The following is a 22,092-nucleotide window of genomic DNA, read 5'->3' on the forward strand; positions in this document are numbered from 1 at the left end:
AAAAAAACGCCGTTTTTTAATATAACGCGTATGGTCTTTTTCCATGATTTTGTTTAGCAGAAATTAATTTAGTTTCTTTATTGTTTAAAGATTCCATCCATTGATTTAATAATTTTATTGATTAATTCCATCAACAAATTTCAATTTTCAACATTGTATAAAATATATCGTTTGGTCACATAATAGCTAAAAGGTAAATAGAGTAACAACGCAAATATAAAATATGACTCTCAATCCTAAACCATTATAAACCGACGTCATTAACCAACTCATACTTTGTTTGGCTGAATGATTCAGAATCGATAAGCTTTACTTCAAGGCAAGTTAAATCACGTTCATGAACTGATAACGATTACCCATGTAAGGTTTCAGAAGAGCAAACATAACCTCAAACTCCGCATCAGCTGATTGTCGCAGTCTTCAACAAACGGTCAGCTGATCCGATGTGCACCGCCGCGGGCAGTTTGCCGCCAACCTCACAACCCGAAGGACAGGTTAGGTTATGTTTAAAGTGGTTTTAACTTGAAATATTACGAATCGAATTTCTTTTTAAGAGTGCTTGTAGTTTTTAGGATTTTCAGTCACGTAAGTAATTTTTTCTAGTGTCACAACTTTATAACTTTTGTTTTTAAGTTAAGTTTTCTAAACTCATTTTAAGGTAAAAAATGAAATCTTTTATTGACAAAAAATGTGATTGTATTAAATTAGCCTTAAAGACAATTATAGTGTTTTAGGTTTGGAGTTTGGATGGTAAAAGTACTATTTTTTATTTTGTCCCATAAAGTAGTGTTTATGGTCAGAAATATAGTGATTAGTTCCTAATTCAACTGTATAGTCATACACGTTTTATAGTTTAAGTAATAATGTCGAATGAGATTTAGAATTAATATACAAAAAAAAAATTCAAATAATAATAGCATCCCGATCTTTCTACTAATACCTCATGGTAGATTAAGAAAGAATAATCTCTAATAATAACAGTAGGAAGTAACAGTTTGTCCTAACTCTTACACCCTTGCTTAAGAAAATTCATAGTCATGTCCTAAACCTGTATTATTAAAAAAATCAAACAACTATATAATAAATATTTATATAACAAACTTCTTTTGGATAAACATCACTGAATTAACAGTAGTTTTTGTTATTACGTTGGACGAAAGTGAAAGTGTTAATCTTTTAAACCTACGGATTATTTCATAAACGCTTTTGTAAATGAAGGTGAGTAGAATCAGGTAAACAACTTACAATTTAAACTGTAGTTGTACGCCATATCTTGAAGATAAGATAAAGTCTATCTTACTCATTTGGCCCCAGTCACACGTAATGCTGGCAATTATCTACGTAAGTTTTGAGTGACAGCAAAATGTTTATAAATGTTGACATCATTATTTTTACTGTTTCAATGATAGCAAGTTAATTTAATCGTTTTTGTTTTTGTTGTGAGCTATTTGTTGATTTTACAGTTAATCAATTTACTTTAAAAGGATTAAAATTTATTCACTTGATTATTTTAGTAAGAATTTTGTTATATTCATGTAGAAATTCGTTGTGGTATGGGCACCGACTTAGTGATGATGACATAAGCTGATTTAAATCCACATCTTTCGTTTTGACAACATGTCGCTTCCATGAAAAAAATAAAATCAGGCCACATATAATTGGTATACTCATATACCTTACCTTGTTTGCAATTAAACCAATTGCCAGCTTGTTTCTGCAAGATTATATACATACAGCATGTACACGTTTCATTAAGTAATTAATTTCTATATTATTTAAAAAATAACAAACTTTTTGAAGAATGAGCCTACACGTGCAAACTTGATAGCGCTTACGGTGCAATAGGGTAAAGCACATGACTATAATTTACTGCAAAATAAGGAGAACTTATTTCAGTCAACATAAGCACATTCACACTAAACCTGAAACTTCTTGTTCTACCATAGAATTACGAGTACATATTCTAAAGTCAATGGCTATAAGTGTTGTTTGTACAGAAGTGGTTCCGTTGACAAAATCTGTAGATTAATCTAGGAACTTGACATCTTATCTTGTTCAACTACACAAACACATGTTTATAATTTCACATAGGCTGGTAGGTCATCAAAAGTGTTTTTTATCAAATGATACTAGTACAGGATGAAAACATTGATTTGACAAATTTTACAAAAATATATCCACTAACAAGCAAACTACAACTGTTTTCTTTTTATATTAATAACAAATGTTTTAATGATTAACATGGAAATTAAATGTAAAGTTTTTGAGAATTTTCTCCTAGCCCAGGCAAATTAGACATATGCTCCCCAAAAATCGTCTAAAGCTGGAAAGTGTTTTAATACCTTTTGGGGGTCCCAAATAAGAGTCCTGTGAGTTTGCGACGGATTCTGACGTCTGCTTAAGTTTTGGGAGTCGAAAAACTATGAAAATTTTGCACTTTTTTCAGTTTTTCGCTTATAACTCCTAAATAACGAATCCTACGGAAAATGTTGTTCATAGGTCTCTTTTAGTACATTAAATCCTGCGTCGATTGGTGTTAAATACGTCAAAATCGGCTGAGCCATTTAGCCGCTGTAGCTTTTTAAAGTTAGGTCATTTTCATCAACATGGCCAAAAAGTTGATTATTTGACCAGTTTTCGGCTTACAACTCCTAATCGACGCTTGCTATACAAAAATGCACCTGTAGTGAGTTTGGAAAACACAAATTTCTGCGTAATATGTTTTTTTACCAATCAATAATGGTAATTGATTGCTACCTACTTTGTATGGTCGCCATTTCATTGAAAAAATATTAAAGTTAAAGTTGGAAAATTTTACTAAAACTAATATTTAGTATTAATATTTTTTCAATGAAATGGTGACCATACAAAGTAGGTAGCAACCAATTGCCATTATTGATTAGTAAAAAAACATATTACGCAGAATTTTGTGTTTTCCAAACTCACTACAGGTGCATTTTTGTATAGCAAGCGTCGATTAGGAGTTGTAAGCCGAAAACTGGTCAAATAATCAACTTTTTGGCCATGTTGATGAAAATGACCTAACTTTAAAAAGCTACAGTGGCTAAATGGCTCGGCAGATTTTGACGTATTTAACACCAATCGACGCAGAATTTAATGCACTAAAAGAGAACTATGAACAACATTTTCCGTAGGATTCGTTATTTAGGAGTTATAAGCGAAAAACTGAAAAAAGTGCAAAATTTTCATAGTTTTTCGACTCCCAAAACTTAAGCAGACGTCAGAATCCGTCGCAAACTCACAGGACTCTTATTTGGGACCCCCAAAAGGTATTAAAACACTTTCCAGCTTTAGACGATTTTTTGGGGAGCACTCCCTATATTTGATCTAATTTGCCTGGACTATCCGTTAACTTTTTTAACTGTACAAAACACAAATTTTTTTTAAGCTCTAAACGATGGTTGCAAAGGAAATTAGGCATTTAAAGGGCAAAAATAAAAATAAAAACTTAGAATATTTCAAAGCCCCATAATACACCCGATCTTGCTGGTTCGCAAACTTATTCAAGTCAATTCATCCCGCCCCTCACCTTCAAGCCGAATTTTATCAAAATCTAACCAAAACTAATCGAGCTATCCCGTTCACGAACACACATATAGGCTACATACTGTATATGCGAATTTAAAAGAAAGGTGTTTTTTGACTTCTGGGGACCTGAAAAAAAAGTATATCGGTCCCGGGTCTATTCCTTTCACTGCCACCTACGGTAGGTAGGCCTAATAGCTTCGTTCCTATAGTGAATTTTGCTAAAACTGAAAGTTCCTGGTATTAATTATGAGAATTAAAATAGTTCGAACGTAATTGGGTCACAATTTAGCACGACAACTGTGAATATAGTAGTCTAGTTGGTGTTCATCATTTCAACGCGTAGGCTACCTTGTAAAACAATACGGTACCTTCATACAGTACTGATTTAATTGTATTGCTAATTTTTGTTGATGAAAATATTAGTGTATGTGGTTTTTAATGTGAATAGTTACATCCAACCGAAATTTAACTAGTATAATAAATTAATGTTTCGCATATTTTTCTGACTTTAATATGTGTAATTACAAGGTAAGTAATTATATTTCATTAAATGCTTGATGATATTGTAAACTATTTGAACACTATGTTGGTTAGTTTTGAAAAATAAAAAAATGATCGCTGATTAAATTGGTGTACTTTAAGTAGAAATATTTAGTAATATGTTCTATGAGAAAATATTTAAAATAAAATTAAGAATACATTTTTTCAAAACCACATTTTCTCATTGTTTCAATTTTTATTTTAAGAATATTTTTGTCCTAAGATGCTAGACACGAGCCTGGGACTATTTTTCACATTACTTCGGGCTAGACCAGGGGTTGCGGAATTTTAAATCAAATCCATTGGTGAATTGGCGGGATTTGAACCCGGGACCTCAGAGACTGGCTCACTCCCCATAATATTTCAGCATAAAAATATATATTTTCATCGGATTTGGTATAGCATATGATTTTAAATTTTAAAAACAATAAGCTATTTTCGGGAAAATTATCATTAAAATATTTTATGGTTAAAAAATGACTGCTATTGTAGTTTTTATAACTTAATTTACTAAAAATGAGGCTGATGTTAGGACAAATGTTAAGAACATTTTTATTTCGACATGACTTAAATTTAGTTCAGTGTACTGTACATCCCATTTAATCGTTGCCTTTTCCAAGTTGTAGGTAATGTTAGATCGATACATGCTGTTTGTAAAAGTATTCATTGTTATTGGTTGTTATATTTACCTATTACTGTACTAACACTTTCAAACTATTATTTTTTAGTTTTACTGTATAATTTTTGATGGTTTATCTATTGTTTATGTCTTTCTTATCAAGACTAAATCTAAATCGTAATAATCGAGTGTTTCGTTGACAACAGGGTTTAGACTAGGAATTTTATACTTTATCTTGTTAGATTAAAAACCATGCGTATAATTTCACATAGGCTAGATATTTGACGATAACTTACCAGTTTGACTACAGTATGTGTATGATTCATTTACCTCAATATATGATGTTTTCCACTGCGTTGTCCACACCATGGATTGATTCCAAGCAGTTATTGGTAAAACAGACAAAGGCGCCTCCTACGTAAATATGTAAGCTGTAAGAGGGAATAACATGTATTCACAGGCCTCTCAACAAACACAGAATAGGTTTATTTATTCTATGGAATAGGCCTAAAACCGTGTTATTCACAAAATTCTGAATCGTATGTGAATAAGGGAAGGTGACAAGTGATTTGATAAACCTCTAGAATATTGTCAGCAACAGCGTAAGTATTTAATACTCGTTAGAATTTAAATGTTATATTTATATTTCTGTCAATGAGAATTAAATTTTTACAAAAACTAAAATTCTTCAACTTTCTTAAATTTTGTTAAATTTTCATTTGCCTGTTTTTGATTGATTTGTTCCAGATTATAAAAGTTAGATATCGTTAATAAAGACCAGTTCTGCCAATCTAAAAAGGTGGTTAGAAATTGTTGCTATCTACAGTTGACATTATTAAATATTATGTCCTGTTCCGGTAGAAGATTTGTCAAGCCTATGGATCCGCCAAAGGCAATTTTAAGTTGTTTGTTTTTTTCGGTGTGTGCTGAGTATTAATTTCGCTCTTAAAATAGTTTTAAGACTTTTTCTGTGATGTGCAAACTGCGATTTAACGCTTTGTCACGTCTTGTTATTTCATCCATAGACTATTTCACGGGTAAAAATAAAATGGCTAAAGAAAACTCCCATTAACTGTTGTTTTTTCTTGCATTATAAAACAAAAACAAAGCGAACCTTGTAAAGTCTAACCTTAAATTAACAATGTAGTAAACCTTAGTGATCTCAAACGTAATTGAAGGACATGGAACACTTGCCGAAACTTCATAGATCGTACAATATGATGAGACGTATGAAGTATCTAAAGTCAAAATAAATACTAGGGAAATCTTGAGCACAAGTACAATTTCCTCATATGAATATTAATCCATCCATCTATTTATCTATTCATCTTCTATGATACAATAAGGGATTTCTCTGTAACATCCCCTTTTCAGCCATCCTAAAGGGTGCGCACCCGATTTTAAAGATTGAATTGCCATTGTAAGCTTATAGTTTAGCTTAGTGACGAATAATAACTAAAAAGCTAATTTCCTTAGGTCTTTGTCCACCTGTAGTTTGATTATTTACACTTGCTTTCGAAGATTCAGATATACTGACCAACTCTCTTAATAACCGTTTAATTTGTGATAGGAATTTAAATGCAGCTGATCATTCATTTGAATGTCTGACCAACAAGAGTTTAGTAAACAAGAGACAAAACATTTGAAAACTAATGGATTTTAAATAGCAACTTTTTAAACTGTAAGCTCATTGAGGTAGGTAAATCTCTCTTCTTGCTAAAAGCAAACATTTAATTTGTTGTACATTAGTAGTTTATCCCCTAATAACTGTCTCAACCATATTTTAAAAATATTAGGAAATTGCATTATTCGTGTTGCCTCGGAATTGAACCATTTTGCACAATTTGCGTAGGGGCCCCTTCGTGTTTATTTATTTCATTAAGCTGGGAAAAAGTTGAAAAACTATAACCCTTAATCAACAGTTTCTCAGGGTACCTATACAATTGTCCAAACGAGACTGAGCCTTGTAGAGATTTAGCAATGATTGCAAGGGTCATCTTGACCACCTGATTGGTAGATTGCTTTAATTAGCTTTGTCCCCTTGTCTACAATTAGAGCATAACTCGCAATCTGGCCGTATGTAGCGCTAGTGCAGTGCGTAGGGCCTACCTAGCGTTGACTGACTATGACACATTACTACAATAATGTTAGTGAACATTCCATTCTTGTGTAAAAGTTGCAACCTAGATTATAATAAGAGCATCACTGAGCTGCCAAAAAAGTGCGATTTTATTGTAAACCTACACTATAAATAGTTATTAAGTAGGCTACTGTGAAAAGACGGAATGATCCAATGCTTGATTGTGTTATTCCATTTATAGTGTTTTAAATGGGTGCATCTAATAGACATGTCATCGGCGAAGCCGAGGACGGGGGTAATGGATCAATTGCCGGGAAATAGCTTTCGGTACGAGTTATAGGCGATACTTTTCATCACGACGCAAATATGTACACAAATACCCTACAGAATATTAAAATCAGTAATATTCAAATAGTTTTAGACCACTCTTTATCAGTAAAAATCTACTTCACAACGTATAATGGTGTTATGATTATATTTTTTGGATAAATTATATTAATAAATACTTTCACCTACTTTATTTGGTTAAACATTTTGTCCGTTGTAGGCCTACCAGTCCGTAAACTTCCTGTATTCATCTTCATCTTTCCCGTAACTTCTGTGTTGCGAGGTGTTTAGTTATCTCTAAAGCTTTTGTGATAAAATAATTAGGAATTCAAAACATGTGTTTTAGCAATTTCAAACACGCATTACGCTAAACACACAGCAAAACAAACTAATGCCGGTTTGTGGATTCATTTAGATTGTGCAACAATGAAAACAGCTGATTTAAATCATTAAAATTGACCGTATAAACACTATTAGCCTGCGTAGTGGGTAAATGGAGAACTAATTGAGAGCGAGGGAAAATCAGCTGATAGTTTCTCCCTCGCACTAAATCAGAGCTTGGGAAACAACAACTTTCATTGATGTCAGCTGTTATCGAAAATGATTCCTTTCGACTTGGCGAGTGATGAAAAAATTGTTTCGTTTCGCATTTCTCCTAAATTCTGGAAATTTCTTTACGAACCCGGTGTCAGTACACTTTGTTTTGTCAAGTGTAACAAAACTTTGTACACGTTAACAGTCTATTTACTTCAATGACTCCTAGTGTTTCCAAGAAGGCTGCGTAGCTTTACGTAATGAGTTATACAAGCTTTAATAGCCTACCTGAAATGCTCAGAAGTAAGCACAACCGCAATCGGACAATTTGGACACACGTCAAGGTCATTTCCTCACTCATATAGTCCTTGTTACGCAGCTGTTTATAATTGCTTATTTGGCACATTTAAGGAAGAAGGACGTGAGAAATAAAATGAAATGAATGCAAAAAGGAGTAGTAGAATAGAAAGGAACGAAGAAGAATGGAGTATGAGTCTGAGACCATTTATTTGTTTGTTTTCCGAAAACAACAGTGGTCTATGTGAGTCAAACCTATTCTACAGAATTTTACCCCCGCTGCAGCAAACCTGCCGACTAAGCGAATTTCCATTTGCCTGGATTGATTTTCAACTAATCTATTAAATTAACATTTATGTAACGAGTACCTAGGATAGCTGCTACAGGGAAACTAATAAAGTGTGTTTTAAGACCTGGCCCCGGGACCGATTTAATTTTTCGTTTTGAGGCCAAAAACACCATCCGTTCAAATTCATAGGGGTATGTGTCCGTTTGTACAATAACTCGAGCAAAAATGATCCGATTTTGACGAAATTTGGTTAAAACGTGTAAACCTACATTTATTCGAACGAGTTTGCGAACCAGCATGATCGGACTATGGGAACGGGGTTTTATGGGGCAAAAATTTGTTTCCCCATTTTTTACCCCAAAAAACATGGAATTAAGCAATTTCTTTTCAAACCATTTTCTAGAGCTTAAAAAACAAATAATGTAGTATGTTAAAGCGTTATTATGCGCCTAATGATTACAGAAAAAATTCCAAAAAATGGTAAATTTAAAATTCCCAAGTTATTTTTATGGAAAATAAGTAAACTGTTGTAGTTTGCTTGCTTATGAACATAAAATAAATTTGCCTACAGTTTACTGACAAAGTGGGGTTTTTGCACTGATTATAGCACGCAAAGTAGCTAATTTCTGCATTTAATTACTTTGCCACACTCATTGTTTTACCGAACTCCAGTATTGCTACCAAAAATACACTAAAACAGTGTGCTTAGACACGCATACTAGACTAGACGCATATTTGATACGCAATGCGTGTACGCTTGAAAATAAGTTGGCGACACAGATGCTACGACTAAGATCAGCTGGTGCAGAGTTTCCCATTTCGTTTAACACTTGGATTTAATCCATTTAATCTAACCTAAAAACGTGTTGTATAGTGTTTGAAAGACTAATTATTTATATGGTTTTTTAGTAGTTTAGTAACTGTAGAAAATATAATGTTATTGTTAACGCGACGCGCGAGTGCAAAGTTCCACTTCACACAGTAGTTATACAAATGAAAACTATTTCAACCGTGGCGAAACAAAAACAAAACTACATCATATAGCCCCATAAACGACACAATTTTACCAAAAATGTATTTTGTACTAATTAAAGAGTGTAATTGCCATATTAAATTAGAGCCTTCGACGGTAGCACAGGCGGTCGCTCGGTGCGGCGCTCGCGAAGGCGTACGGGGGTAAAATATACCGTGACACATCATACATCACTCCGTACATCGGACCCAAGGCGTATAACTTGCATCGGACCACAGAAAACCGGACCGATCTTTTATTGAATTTTTTACAGAGGGCTCATCTTCCTGCTCGGCCTGATGTCTGGATCGGTATACGGGCTCCTGACTATCTGCACTATCGCACTGTCTGCTCCTTTCGACCTGCTCGATTCGGGGTTTTGATCGGGGAAAATCTGTAGTGTGTTTGTATCATGTGTGTACGTTTGTGTCTTTTTAGCATTACTTTCATGATTTGTGCTTTACTGTTTGGTTATAACTAGGGGACGAGTTGTTGTTTATGATTAGATCGTTCTATTTGGTTAAATGAGGCTTTTGATGACTGAAATGATAATGAAACAAATTGTAAACAAACGACTTCCACAGTGCACTGGACAAAATTAACATAACTACAGATGATCTGATAAATGATAAAAATCTGATAAACCACATCTACCAAAAGAGTATGTTTTATCTTGGAACTAACCTACCCTTTTGTATTTGCTATGACTGAAATACAAATAAGAACCTTTCTTATCAGTAGTTTCTTTATCTATTTTCTACCTCTGTCTACCTCCACGTTCAGTATTGTTTAGGCTGTTAGGTACACCTTCAACATGATCAAACACTGTTTCAAACATGAGGTTTTCTGTTCACGGGTTTCGCTTAAGCACCAAACTTTATCGGATTATCACTCCAATATGGAAGGCACTGGTAAGTTTAAGCTGTTTTGAAATGTGTGGGAAAATCTCTGTTGTTCAAAAATTCTGTCCTTTAAAGAATGAGCAGGGTCAAAAACAGTCTGGGCTGTATTTCTTTACATCGTTGGGTAAACGCTAAAAAATAACGTTATTTTGACTGTTTTGAAAAAATCAATCTTTCGATTAATTTTAAGTTAAACAAAATAAATATCATCTCACTATAGCTATGTACACCCATATGTATATTTTACTACTATTAATATTTAAAAAAATCTTTGTGTTGAAGCTTCTTCACCGATTTAACCGTCTTAAGAAGCAATATTACAGGAGCCGGATAAACTTTTTGTAATTTTCTTATTTCCACTCTTGGTGGTATTTTCCAGACCCGAAGCTCGGTCATGCTGGAGATTGTGATGATTGCTGGAATAAGAATGTGCTTGTAATGTTATATAAGCAAGGTCATGTCTGTTTAGGAAATCGTCTTAACTTGTTGGGAATAACTCATCGCTAGCCCAGTGCATATGTATAAAAAGTCTTTGAATTTTAATGATAAGTAGGTATGGTGTGAAAAATGCACAACTGAATAATTGTTCAATGTACAATTACCATAGGTAAAACTCCTCTTTATTTGTATATTTGTCAATCTTTTGAATTAGCTGAAGCAATTGCTTAAGTGTTTCTGCCCGCTATTGATTGTATATCAGGTTTCCTACTATTACATTACCACAAAAAAATTCAAACAAATAAAACTACCTTATTCTATTAGTCATATCTTTGGAAAGTAGCAAACACGACACCTTGGATATATTTCCAATGTGATAAGCTTTGGGACACTTGATCTAAAAATGTTTGGGATTCGTGAAAAGGTGTAAGGTAAAAGCACAGAAAACGTACTACTATAACCCAGAATGCCAACCGCATGGTAAAAAGCATTAAGCGGTTTGAGAGAGCTTTGCCTGTCAATCCGTAGGCAGCGCCACCAGCGTTGCAATAGCATAGCAACGTACGTTTTCTGTGGTAAAAGTGATCAAAAAGTACGTTGTATCATAGACAAATAGAATAAATAGTTGTATGCATGACACCTTAATCGTTATTGTAATTTCCAAAGAACCGTCAATCTTTATGACAATTATTACTGGTAATGGGTATCGTAGATTTTAAAACAATTGTGCCAGATGTCACAAGTTTTAAATGGATTGTTGTTTTTTTTTATGTTTCAGAACAGAATGCAGCCCCGGAAGGTGCAGTGTATGTCCCGACTGAAAATCCACGCTCTGTTCTTGCTTGGTTTATGCTTCATAGTGTTGGCAGCCGTGCTTCCTATGTTTTGGCCAACATACTACAAGATATTTATTGCAGACGTATGTATACATTTGATAATGAATAATATAGAAAATAGACCTGGGGTTAAGAGGTTTTATGTCAGTGTTCAAATGAATGACTTAAAGATCCAATCAAATATATTATGTTTGTACGTTTTTATGAAAATATAAACAATACATGAGATTTTACCAATATATATCAGTTAAAAAAGGACCATAAGTTAGTGTAAAATTAAATTAAGATTTGCATCCTTGGAATTACAGGGAAACATTTTGTTAAAGCACCAACCAAACCAAAAACATCTTGGTACTAACAAATTAAAAGAAAATGCGTGGAAATTCACTGGAAATCCATTTTAAGACTCCAATGAGGTAAAACTAATACTGTACCTTAAAAGCAATCAACTTCATGGAAACAAGATCAATTTACATGTAAAACAGACAAGTAATAAACAAATTGACGGGAAACAATAAAGGCTTCTTGTGGAGGATGACTAAATAAATAATATATATATTTTGATCAAAATACCCTTTCTTTGTTAGTTATTCTCGTTCATACCTTAAGGTAATAAAAGTCTACGATTTAAATATCAGAATTAAAGAGCTACTGTACTACCACAGACAATATAATACTTTATTGTCTGTGGTACTACTTTTCATAATCAAAGGGAGTGGTGGTTTTTTTTCTGAGTAAGCATTCTACGGATATACAACCACTCAGCTAACCAGCTATCATCCTTTGATTTGAGATTTTGTAGATAAAGGTGTTTTTTTTATACATATCCTACCTTTAAATTGCATAAATCAAACACTGAATACAGATCTAAGGTTCCAGAATCCAGACTTATATTTCCCAACAATATATAGGTAGTTCATAATTTTTGTCATTAGTTTTATTTGTTTATTATACTTTTTACAGACCCTGAAGATGTCTCGAGGTTCAAAAACTCATCAGATTTGGGACGACAATCCGGTTCCAATTTACATGGATTTCTACTTTTTCAATTGGACAAATGTGAATGATTTAGAAGACGAGGGAGAAATGCATATACCACAAATGCAAGAACTCGGTCCCTATAGATTTACGTAAGCATGTTTCAATTGGATTTAGCATATTTATCATAGAAAACGTTTAGAACATTGATGCTGAGAGCGAATCTGGATATCTCCATTGAATTTGGAAACTGCCAATATATTTATGTGGTGTTAATCTGAAGCCTGCTTTTAGGGGTGTTTTATAGCTTGAAGTTTTCCTCTTATTTTAGGGTTAAGCAGTGTACACATCATACACATAGTATAATAATGATGATTTCAATTGTAGTTAGTAATTCCATAGAATCTCAAGCTTAGTTTAGATGTGGAAAATTCTGTTTGATCAAATTTAACATCCCTAAAAATTAATAACTTCACCTATGTAAATAAAGTAAATAAACTATTACTATAGCTCATTTTGGGTTGTCTTAAAAACGAATAAATCAATATTTACTTATAAATATCAAAATATCGCATCTTTAGGTAAAGCCACAGCTTAATAAGACTGTGGAAATGTATTATACATAGATTTATTAGTTTCATGATTTATCTGTAAAATAAGCCCATTTGGTTCGGTAGTTTTTGTATTATTCCAGATAGATCTTTGATGATAATTTTATCATAGGTAGATAGGTAGCCGAAAAGAAAATTTTTCTGGGGAAGACATATCTATTTTTCCATAACAGCTAAAAAGCACAACAGAATTTAATATAAACAATGAAGATTGTAGCAAAGATAAAGTAATATGAATTATATTATATAATATCTATATATTTTGTATTATTCCAGATAGATCTTTGATGATAATTTTATCATAGGTAGATAGGTAGCCGAAAAGAAAATTTTTCTGGGGAAGACATATCTATTTTTCCATAACAGCTAAAAAGCACAACAGAATTTAATATAAACAATGAAGATTGTAGCAAAGATAAAGTAATATGAATTATATTATATAATATCTATATAAATAAAATTAGAGTTTTGTCTGTACATTGCTCAGAATCATAAATCTTTAGGTTATTTTTACGTTTTATACATTAAAGAAGCCAAACAAGGCTCATCTAAATTTCTGTCTGTCTGTCTGTAACACTCAAGATGGCATTTTACGCAATCTTCTCCAGGAAAACGAAAGTACCTATCAAGATCCAAGTCATTTTAATGTATTCACTGGATTGGAGAGAGTGTCTTTGTAAATAATGGCCTCACTACTTTGTAAATAAAATTACGGACGTTCAAAAATGCAGTTTTGTGCAATTTTTATCACATAATCATCTATGAAATAACGGATCAAGTTTATTTTTCTAGCTGTCACTGATATGTTTACAAATATTGTTTACAAATACCACAACCATTTCCGATCACGTTTTGAAGGCAAATCCCAACCAAGTGAGATTAAAATCGTTTTTCTTACATAACGGATTTAATTAATCGCAAGTGGAATAATATAGTGTAACCGTAAATGAAATTAAATAACTAGGCATCGTTCAGGTCATAGGAACCAGGGATTCTTTGTGTTTTGTGTATAAAACACTGTTCTTGAGTTTTGATAACCAGAAAAAGACCTTGAATCAGTGTTGTATTCGGCTGGAAACTTTATTTAAGTCAGATACTGTATTTGCGAAGGTTTATATATAATAGTTTAATAGTTTTGCCAGCATATCTGAAAATATGCAAACCAACTGCTGTTCTTAATATAAGAAGGTTTCAACTGACTACAATAAGATCCCCGTGCGTAGAACGGGCACGCAGCTAGTAATTATATTATATTATATAATATGAATTATATTGTATAATATAATATGTATATATTGAATTATATTACTTCATCTTTGCTACACTACGATTAGAAACATAGATTACAAACGATTACACTACAATCATAGATGAAGTAATATGAATTATATTATATAATATAATTATATTATATTATATAATATGAATTATATTATATTATATAATATGAATTATATTACTTCATCTATGATTGTAGTGTAATCGTTTGCTGATGCAATCAATAGTATCTTTACGTTTTAGTTATAATATCCATGGTATGATTTTAATCACAAATAAAATTTGCAAACATTTAAGAAACTATAAGCTGTAGATTCAGACTCCCAAGCAAGTTGGCATGTTAGATTGGCAAATGAATAATTAACGACAATTAATTGATAGTCATTAGTTGTGACCCTTTGATTGTAATTTACATGTTATTGAATGTCAAGGAAAGTTTGTAGGTTGGTTTTGCTTTGATGAACTGGTTTGATGAGTGGTTATGCTTTTTTAAACGTTTTTTCATTTAGTTTTAATTGTTTAAGTTAAAATAAAATATTTAGTGAGTCAGGGAGCACATATTACAAGTAACAAGGCTTTGTAAAAAGAAAAGAGACGTTAGGTTCTAGTTCATATATATCTTTTTGTGCTAAAACACAATTAACTTGTTACCAAATACAAACATGTTATAATGATTACTTGTGTGCTATCAAACATACAAAACACAAAACCTATGTAATGATGATAGGAATAAATCTAAAGTTTTTTTTGTAGCCTAAATATTTCACAAAAAGAACTCACAACACAAGAAAGAGAGACAGACGGAGAGAACTGAGGTGTGAATAAAGAAGCCCTTCTGGCCAAACATTCTGTCCCGCCAAATCCAATAATTCCCTCCAAAAGTTAGGCTGATTATGTATGTTTTTTGTAACATTAACTGAATCAGAGCTTTAAACTGTAACGGGTTTTATTCTTTATTACATCTTGATTAATTGTTTTAGCTCCAAAAAACAATTACATTTTTTTACAGTTATTACCAATATATGCTTAAAATTTTTAGAGTACCGGTATTTAATACATACAAATGTAGAGGAAGATATGAAATTTTGGATTTGGTACATAAAGATAGAAAACCAATTTTGTGCCCACCGCAACCTAAATCAACCAAACTTTAAGGCTGTCATAAACCTTCAAGGCCTTATATTAAAGCCAATCCATAGATTCTCCCTGGTTTGGATTCAGTATGACAAAAAATACTAATAACAAGGTGGTATAGTTATTTGTGCAACTAGTGAGAAAAGTGAGCAATTGACTCACTCGAGAGAAATCCTTACTCACGAGCCGTAGGCGAGTGAGGAATGGTTTCTCGAGTGAGGCAATTGTACTTTGAACTCGAGTTGCACATTATACTTTTCCTACAGTTACCATAAAACAAATAAATTTGTGAAGAAACATAACCTATTTTTACACAAAAGTTAACTTTTGACAAATACAACAGTACAACAGCTGACCAGCTGATTTACAGCCAGTGCTGCCAACGTATTTCGCGCGCATACGATGTTGCCTGCAGGTTACGCGCTCACTATTTCGTGCCTTCACGTTGCAAATCTGGAGTGAGACAAAGTAATTAGAGTGAGACAATGTTAACATTGTCTCACTGATGAGCGAATTGGCCACTTTGCTTTCTCAAATCAGTGAGAGAACATGTACATTGTTAGGTAACTGTAGGAAAAAACTTGTATTTATTTTTTAATGGTATGTTTTAGGTTTAATATGTCAATATTTATTAACTTTTTGCTGTAAAATGCGTATATTCAAACAAAAATGTACATATTTATTTAGATTTATGCACACTTACATTTATTCACAATAATAAAAAAAAATCATATAAACATGCCTATAAGTGTAAGTGGTTTTGCCTGTTTGTATGTGATCTTTACAAAATGTAACCATAACTTTTGAATCCGGAGCGATTGACTTCAAACTTACAGGGTACATTATATAAGTACTGTAGGGACAAACACTAAATTGTACACTAAGTTTCAAATTTTGGTCTGTACCGACCCAAAATGACAGCCATTAAAAATTTTATATCTTGATATTTAAAATTAAACGTTTTAATATTATAGATAATTTATATTTTTCCAAAATATCCTTTCTTCCAGAATTAAATAAAAGAGTAATACCTATACTTTTATATGTTCCGTTGTCACTTGTATAAAATAGAATTCTCTTGGGAGTGAATTCAAATTATGATTTACTGTTTCAACCTCCTGCTTGTTCAGGCAAGGTTGATTTAATAAGGACCCGTTGGGTCTGAACCCAGGGGCACAAGAGGGTTTAGGTTTGTTGGGGGGTTGAGGAAAAGAAAATTCCCCCACACAATGGTAGGTGGAGAGGGCGCAAGTATCTCTCGGACCCATTGCGCATCACATGCCAACCATTTGCCTATGTACAAGAATAATATGATTGGAATAACTTAAAATATTGTATCCTGTTGTTGCAGTGAAAAAATCAAGCGGGTTAATGTAACATGGAACAGTAACAATACAGTGACCTATCAGCAAGCAAAGTATTGGTATTTTGATCCTGAAAACTCCAGAGGAAGTCTGGACGATGAAATCACAACACTCAACATTGTTGCTCTGGTAAATATAAAATCACAAACACAAATTGGGTATCCAAAGAGCTAGAGATAGAAGACCAAATCAAACTAATGGACAAACAATCTAACATTTTTGAAAAGAAGGCTAGTTTCATGGGCATTAAGTTTTTATTTGCACTACCAATAAACATTAGAGAAGAATCTGATTCAAAATTTAAAATAAATAAAACAATTTTTTTGCCAAATTTATCTTTGTACTCGCTAGATAAAAGTTGAAACAATGCAGAAGTATCAGTCTTTGAATTGTTATTTTCCGTAATACAGCATATTAATCTAATTTGTATTATAATAATTTGTAAGCAAACTTAAGCATTATTGACAAATACATTGACAAGTACACTGGCAAATAAAGAAGTTTTAATTTGATACACAGCCTTATTCTATTCATAATAAACTGACTGAACTGGTTTGTTATACTATTTGCCATCGAATTACACAAAACCAATTGTTATAGACAGCAGCTTTCACTGTAAGAGATTGGATGTTCATTTTACGAACTGCAACGAATACTGCGATAGTCGGGACAAAGCAGAAGATCCATGTTGTTAAGAAAGTGAGAGAACTGCTTTTTGAGGGATATTCTGACCAACTTATTTCAATGGCCAAGAAAATGCCGTCGTTCGCAAGTGTCAAAGTGCCTTTTGACAAGTTTGCTTGGTTCTATAAGGTAAGGAAAGCTGGAATACGTTGATATTATAATTTGTATATAACTTAGAAGTAGTTTTTAGAGGCTACACTCTTTCAAATAAAACAAAAATTAACTTATAACTTTTTTCAAGATTTATGAGGACTAATAAATAACTTTTGATTTCAACTGAGGGTAAAACTCGCTGAGTAATTGATAGTATTACGCATAAGATGAAAGTTGGGGTGGGTGTGAAAAATTTTACATTTTTAAGGCAACAATTTTCTATATCTTTTGACCTGATAGAAAGTAAAATCACTTGGTATTGTGAAAGTTAAAGTAGATCTCTCTTTTATGTAAAATAGACCCTGTTTCATACCTCTGTTTCATGCTGAATCACTTTGTTATTGACTAAATGTTTCTCTTTTTACGGTGGATTTTATGATTTGCGCACCAATCTCGGATTATAATACAGTTGAGTCCCGCAAACTCGGCGTAATGTGGACTGGAAGGGTGCCGAGTTTGTGAAATGCCGGGTTATCGGGAACTAGGGTTAAAAATAAGAACAATACAATTTTTATAACTTTTAGCTGCCTTATTTATTTATATTTATATTACAAGTCAGTATCAAGTCATCAGAGTACAACAAATACTTGGTACGAGTTGCGAATGATTTGACTTGAGCCCATGTTTATCTCGGACTCAAAAAATCACCAAGTTTCTGAGTCAGGTGATGGCCGAGTTATCCAGACTGCCGGGTTGTCGAGTGCCGAGTTTGCGGGACACTACTGTACCATAGAACTAGCAAATTATTTATAGTTAGATAGCTTTATTTGGCTTATACATGTTTTAAATAGATGAAATAAAATATAGAAAACAACAGAGCATCTCTACATAAACTGGACAGAATTATTAAAACCTTCCTTGGCCAGTCTAGAGGATGATAAATCTTTAAGGATTAATAATTTTTTATCCGTGGTAATTCTTACAGAGAAATGGGACATCATTTATGGATGGAGTTTTCAATATGAACACTGGAGAAGAGGACATATATAAAATAGGCAAGCTTGAAAACTGGAACTATGATAATTCTACATCGTTCTATGAAGGAGATTGTGCTAACGTAGTCGGGACTACAGGACAGCTGTTTCCTCCTGGACAAACAAGAGAAAGCAAAGTTACCATGTTCTCTCCGGACCTCTGCAGGTATCTTCATTTTAGAATTTGGTTGAAATATTCACAAATATACAGAAAATCGAGCCAGTTTAAATAAGATTATAGTGTATGGGTGAGTTTTGAATATGAGACTTTCTGTAAAATTGGCAGCTCCAAAGACCACGATAATAGCATATGTGGTTCATATTCTGTGAATACAGCAGCTTGTAACTTTTGTTCTTTGCTGATCTCTATTTCGTTAAATATTAAATTTTTTATTTTAGTTGTTGTTAAACATTATGATATGGGAGAAAGAGTGAGCTTTTTTACCCTTAGATACAGAATCTTTACCCATCTCCTCGTGAACCCATGAAAGCATGATTGACTGCCGATACTTATGATTTATCCTCTTGTTTCAGATCAGTTTCGTTTGAGTACGAAGAAGACACAGAAGTGGAGGGTGTCCCAGGTTACCGTTATGTCGGTGGAATGTCCATGCTAGACAATGGAACTGTATTTGAAGACAACTCCTGTTACTGCAATGGCGAGTGCACTCCCTCAGGCGTGCTTAACGAAACATCCTGTCGGTTTGGCGCCCCTGCCTTCGCCTCATTTCCACATTTCTACTTGGCCGATCCCTTCTTCACCGACAATGTTCGAGGCCTAAGACCAGTCAAGGAGAAACATCAGTTCTACCTTGTGTTGGAACCGGTGAGATAATCTGTAAATTAGTACCGGTACTTTAACTGTTTAGTGTACGAGTTTCGAGACTTGTATGAATATTTGTAACAGTTAAATCTCGATTATGAACCCACTGCAGCTAAGTCTGATAAGCGGATTGCTCGATAAAAATTATGAAATGACTTTTATCCATTAGTAGTTAGTATTCATTCTTAAAATGTTAACAACATTCAACGGTAGAATAATGAATAATTCATGTGCCACCAACTTTCAGATTCAGTATTTTTAAAGTGGTTTAAATACCTGCATTTAAGTAATCCAATTCGTTGCTTGTGTTGCAACCGGTTTCAACTCCGTGGAGTCATCTTCAGGCGTCCAAGGATATAAGTTATCACTTCATTTGAAGGTCGTCATAGTTTTTAAAAAACGAATATACACGTAACACGAACATTGAACACTGAGTAATAGTAGTTATGTTATTATATTCAGTATTTTTGTTGTTTCAGACAACTGGAATCCCACTAGATGTTGCTGCAAGATTTCAGATTAATCTGCTTCTGCAGCCGTTACCAGGAATGGGGTGAGAACAGTTCAAATAGTCTTACTGTATGTAGTACAGCAATGTTAAACTATGACAAATACAAAACCTTATTAGACTGACATTTTAAAACTCTTATTATGCAATTGCCACACTAAACCATTGACTATCAGTGAAAAAACAAATTACAGAACTGAATGCAACATGTAGTTAAAGAGTGAACAACTGTAAAAAAAGGTTGGGTGGTTTAGATCCTAGCTATAGTCTTCAAAACTTTGAGCGACTTATGCTTTTCAGCATAAAAATATTAGAAGTCAAAAGTTTTACTTTGAAATTAATTGTTAGCAATAATCTCTTTGGCACCACAACACATTAAAATGGACTCAATACTATTGCAGAAATGTCAATAAACATTAGTTTGCACTATGAAAACAATTAAGGGGCTGGTACTTAGTAGTACAGCACTCCTTATACTCACTCATTACACTACTTTTACTCCTTGCCACTTGAATGGGTGGTGTTGGACTTTGCCCCCGACACCAGCAGCAGAATTAGTGCTAGACATCACTTTAGAGTAGGCCTACAATTGAGTGTCTCCTCCGAACCTTACTCTTCTATGTGATAACAATCACTATTTTGATCTCCACAGTATTAACATCACTTATGTTGCAGGCTATACAGCAATGTGCCGACAGTATTCTTCCCCATGTTGTGGTTCCAGCAGCGAGCCACCATCCTGCCCTCCATGGCCTTAGGTCTGAGACTACTGCTGTTTCTGCAGCATCTGGGGATCATCCTGTGTATACTCTCAGCTCTCTGTGGCTGTCTAATGCTCGGCTACTCTCTGGTTCTCTGTCTGGGCAACCACAAAGCCCGCACAATGGAGTAAGTTAATTTCTAAGTGAAAAAGTACAGTAGTTCCCTGCAGCGTTATCAACACCGTTTGTATTTTCTTGTTAGAATAGTAGTTGTATAGTAGACCAGGAGTCTACAGCCTGCAAACAGATTTTGTCCGGCCCAGAAAAGCCTACTGAGAAAATATTTTCATTTCATAGAATATAAACTGATTGTCATCACACGTGATTGTGGCCACACTCATAAGCCTCTCTCACGGTCTTCGCAATTCCGTTAGGACTGGGTTTTTCAAAAGTAAAATCTAAAATGTGCAATACTATAGTATAGAACATACAGTTTTTCTTCAGTATTTAACCTAAGCTTGGACCCATGAGAGTTGATTAAGAAAGTGGGTATTTAACTGTAATACCTACTTTCTATTCTACATGTTTTAACATTGTTTTGTACGAGCGTGTCAATAAAATTTTAAACCATCATTTAATGAATTCTGCTTTCCAGGATGCAGAAAAACAAAGATGACTACAACATGTATGTAGCCGCAATGGAATCGCCCAAGAAAGAAAGTAAAAGTGGCAAAAAACAATATATAGTGATGAAACCAAGAAGTGAATTGAATTCAAATGATCTATAACAAAAAATGAAAATTGAGTGGTTAAGTTCCTTTGTTGTGCTCAAGCAGTACTCTAAACACCATAAAATGGTAAAAATTTACCATTCTTTGTTTGGTCAGCTGACCAAGATTTTGCATTGGTCATATTGATTAACATCAAAATGACAAAGTGTGACTTAAGTTCTTGGACGTTAGTAGCCTAGGTAGTGAATATTGTAAACTTGTGTTACAAGTTATCATTCCATTTATGTATGTGATAGTTGTTAATGTATTACTTTATTTAAGTTTCATCATATATTTATTATCATTACTAGTGGCTTTTTTACCAGATAAATGTTAATTTTTGAGTTATAATAGTTTGTTTCATTCCTCACATTAAATGGAAGATGATATATTTTAGCTGAAAGAAAGTATATTATCCATCTAAGTGATAATGCTGTGACAATCTGGGCCTAGCCTAAAGCAATGTGTAGATTTAGTTCAAAAAAAGGCTCTTGGCCAGGATTTTGAATTATACAATAAAAGAGACAACCGTTGAAATCGGTGGTTGCTGGAGGTTTCAAGCACAATTACTTTGATCAATCGATGATAAATGACTTCATTCTTGTAACAATTTTGGTTGCTCATGATTCAGCAGCGTGATTTAGGTACGTCCCATCTTAATAATCAATAACTCAAATGAAAGCTGGTATTT

At 33.4% G+C, this 22,092-nt stretch overlaps 1 protein-coding gene across 3 annotated transcripts; it reads left to right on the plus strand.

The window, feature by feature from the left end:
- The first annotated feature begins 377 nt into the window (after nucleotides 1-377).
- LOC128986040 (protein croquemort-like) lies at nucleotides 378-21,752 on the plus strand. 3 transcript variants are annotated; one of them, XM_054406128.1, is made up of 10 exons: nucleotides 378-494; nucleotides 11,366-11,506; nucleotides 12,387-12,553; nucleotides 16,776-16,917; nucleotides 17,389-17,601; nucleotides 18,551-18,765; nucleotides 19,134-19,425; nucleotides 19,902-19,975; nucleotides 20,606-20,818; nucleotides 21,287-21,752. In XM_054406128.1, exons 1-10 carry the CDS (start codon nucleotides 444-446, stop codon nucleotides 21,417-21,419), a joined length of 1,641 nt encoding a protein of 546 aa, XP_054262103.1. In that variant the 5' UTR covers nucleotides 378-443; the 3' UTR covers nucleotides 21,420-21,752. The 3 variants fall into 3 exon arrangements, with proteins under 3 accessions (XP_054262103.1, XP_054262104.1, XP_054262105.1); XM_054406129.1 differs by having other exon boundaries at nucleotides 442-585; XM_054406130.1 differs by having other exon boundaries at nucleotides 453-585; nucleotides 11,371-11,506.
- The last annotated feature ends 340 nt before the right edge of the window (nucleotides 21,753-22,092 follow it).

Source organism: Macrosteles quadrilineatus, unplaced genomic scaffold (genome assembly GCF_028750875.1).
Source record: "Macrosteles quadrilineatus isolate MER2022 unplaced genomic scaffold, UCM_ALF_1.0 Scaffold_2__2_contigs__length_208266976, whole genome shotgun sequence".
Classification (NCBI taxonomy): domain Eukaryota; kingdom Metazoa; phylum Arthropoda; class Insecta; order Hemiptera; family Cicadellidae; genus Macrosteles; species Macrosteles quadrilineatus.

Coding starts and splice junctions, on each gene's coding strand:
- LOC128986040 (XM_054406128.1), top strand. CDS start 444: ATGTGCACCGCCGCGGGCAGTTTGCCGCCAACCTCACAACCCGAAGGA. Junction 18,766..19,133: donor TTCTCTCCGGACCTCTGCAG/GTATCTTCATTT, acceptor CTCTTGTTTCAG/ATCAGTTTCGTTTGAGTACG. Junction 20,819..21,286: donor CACAAAGCCCGCACAATGGA/GTAAGTTAATTT, acceptor TCTGCTTTCCAG/GATGCAGAAAAACAAAGATG.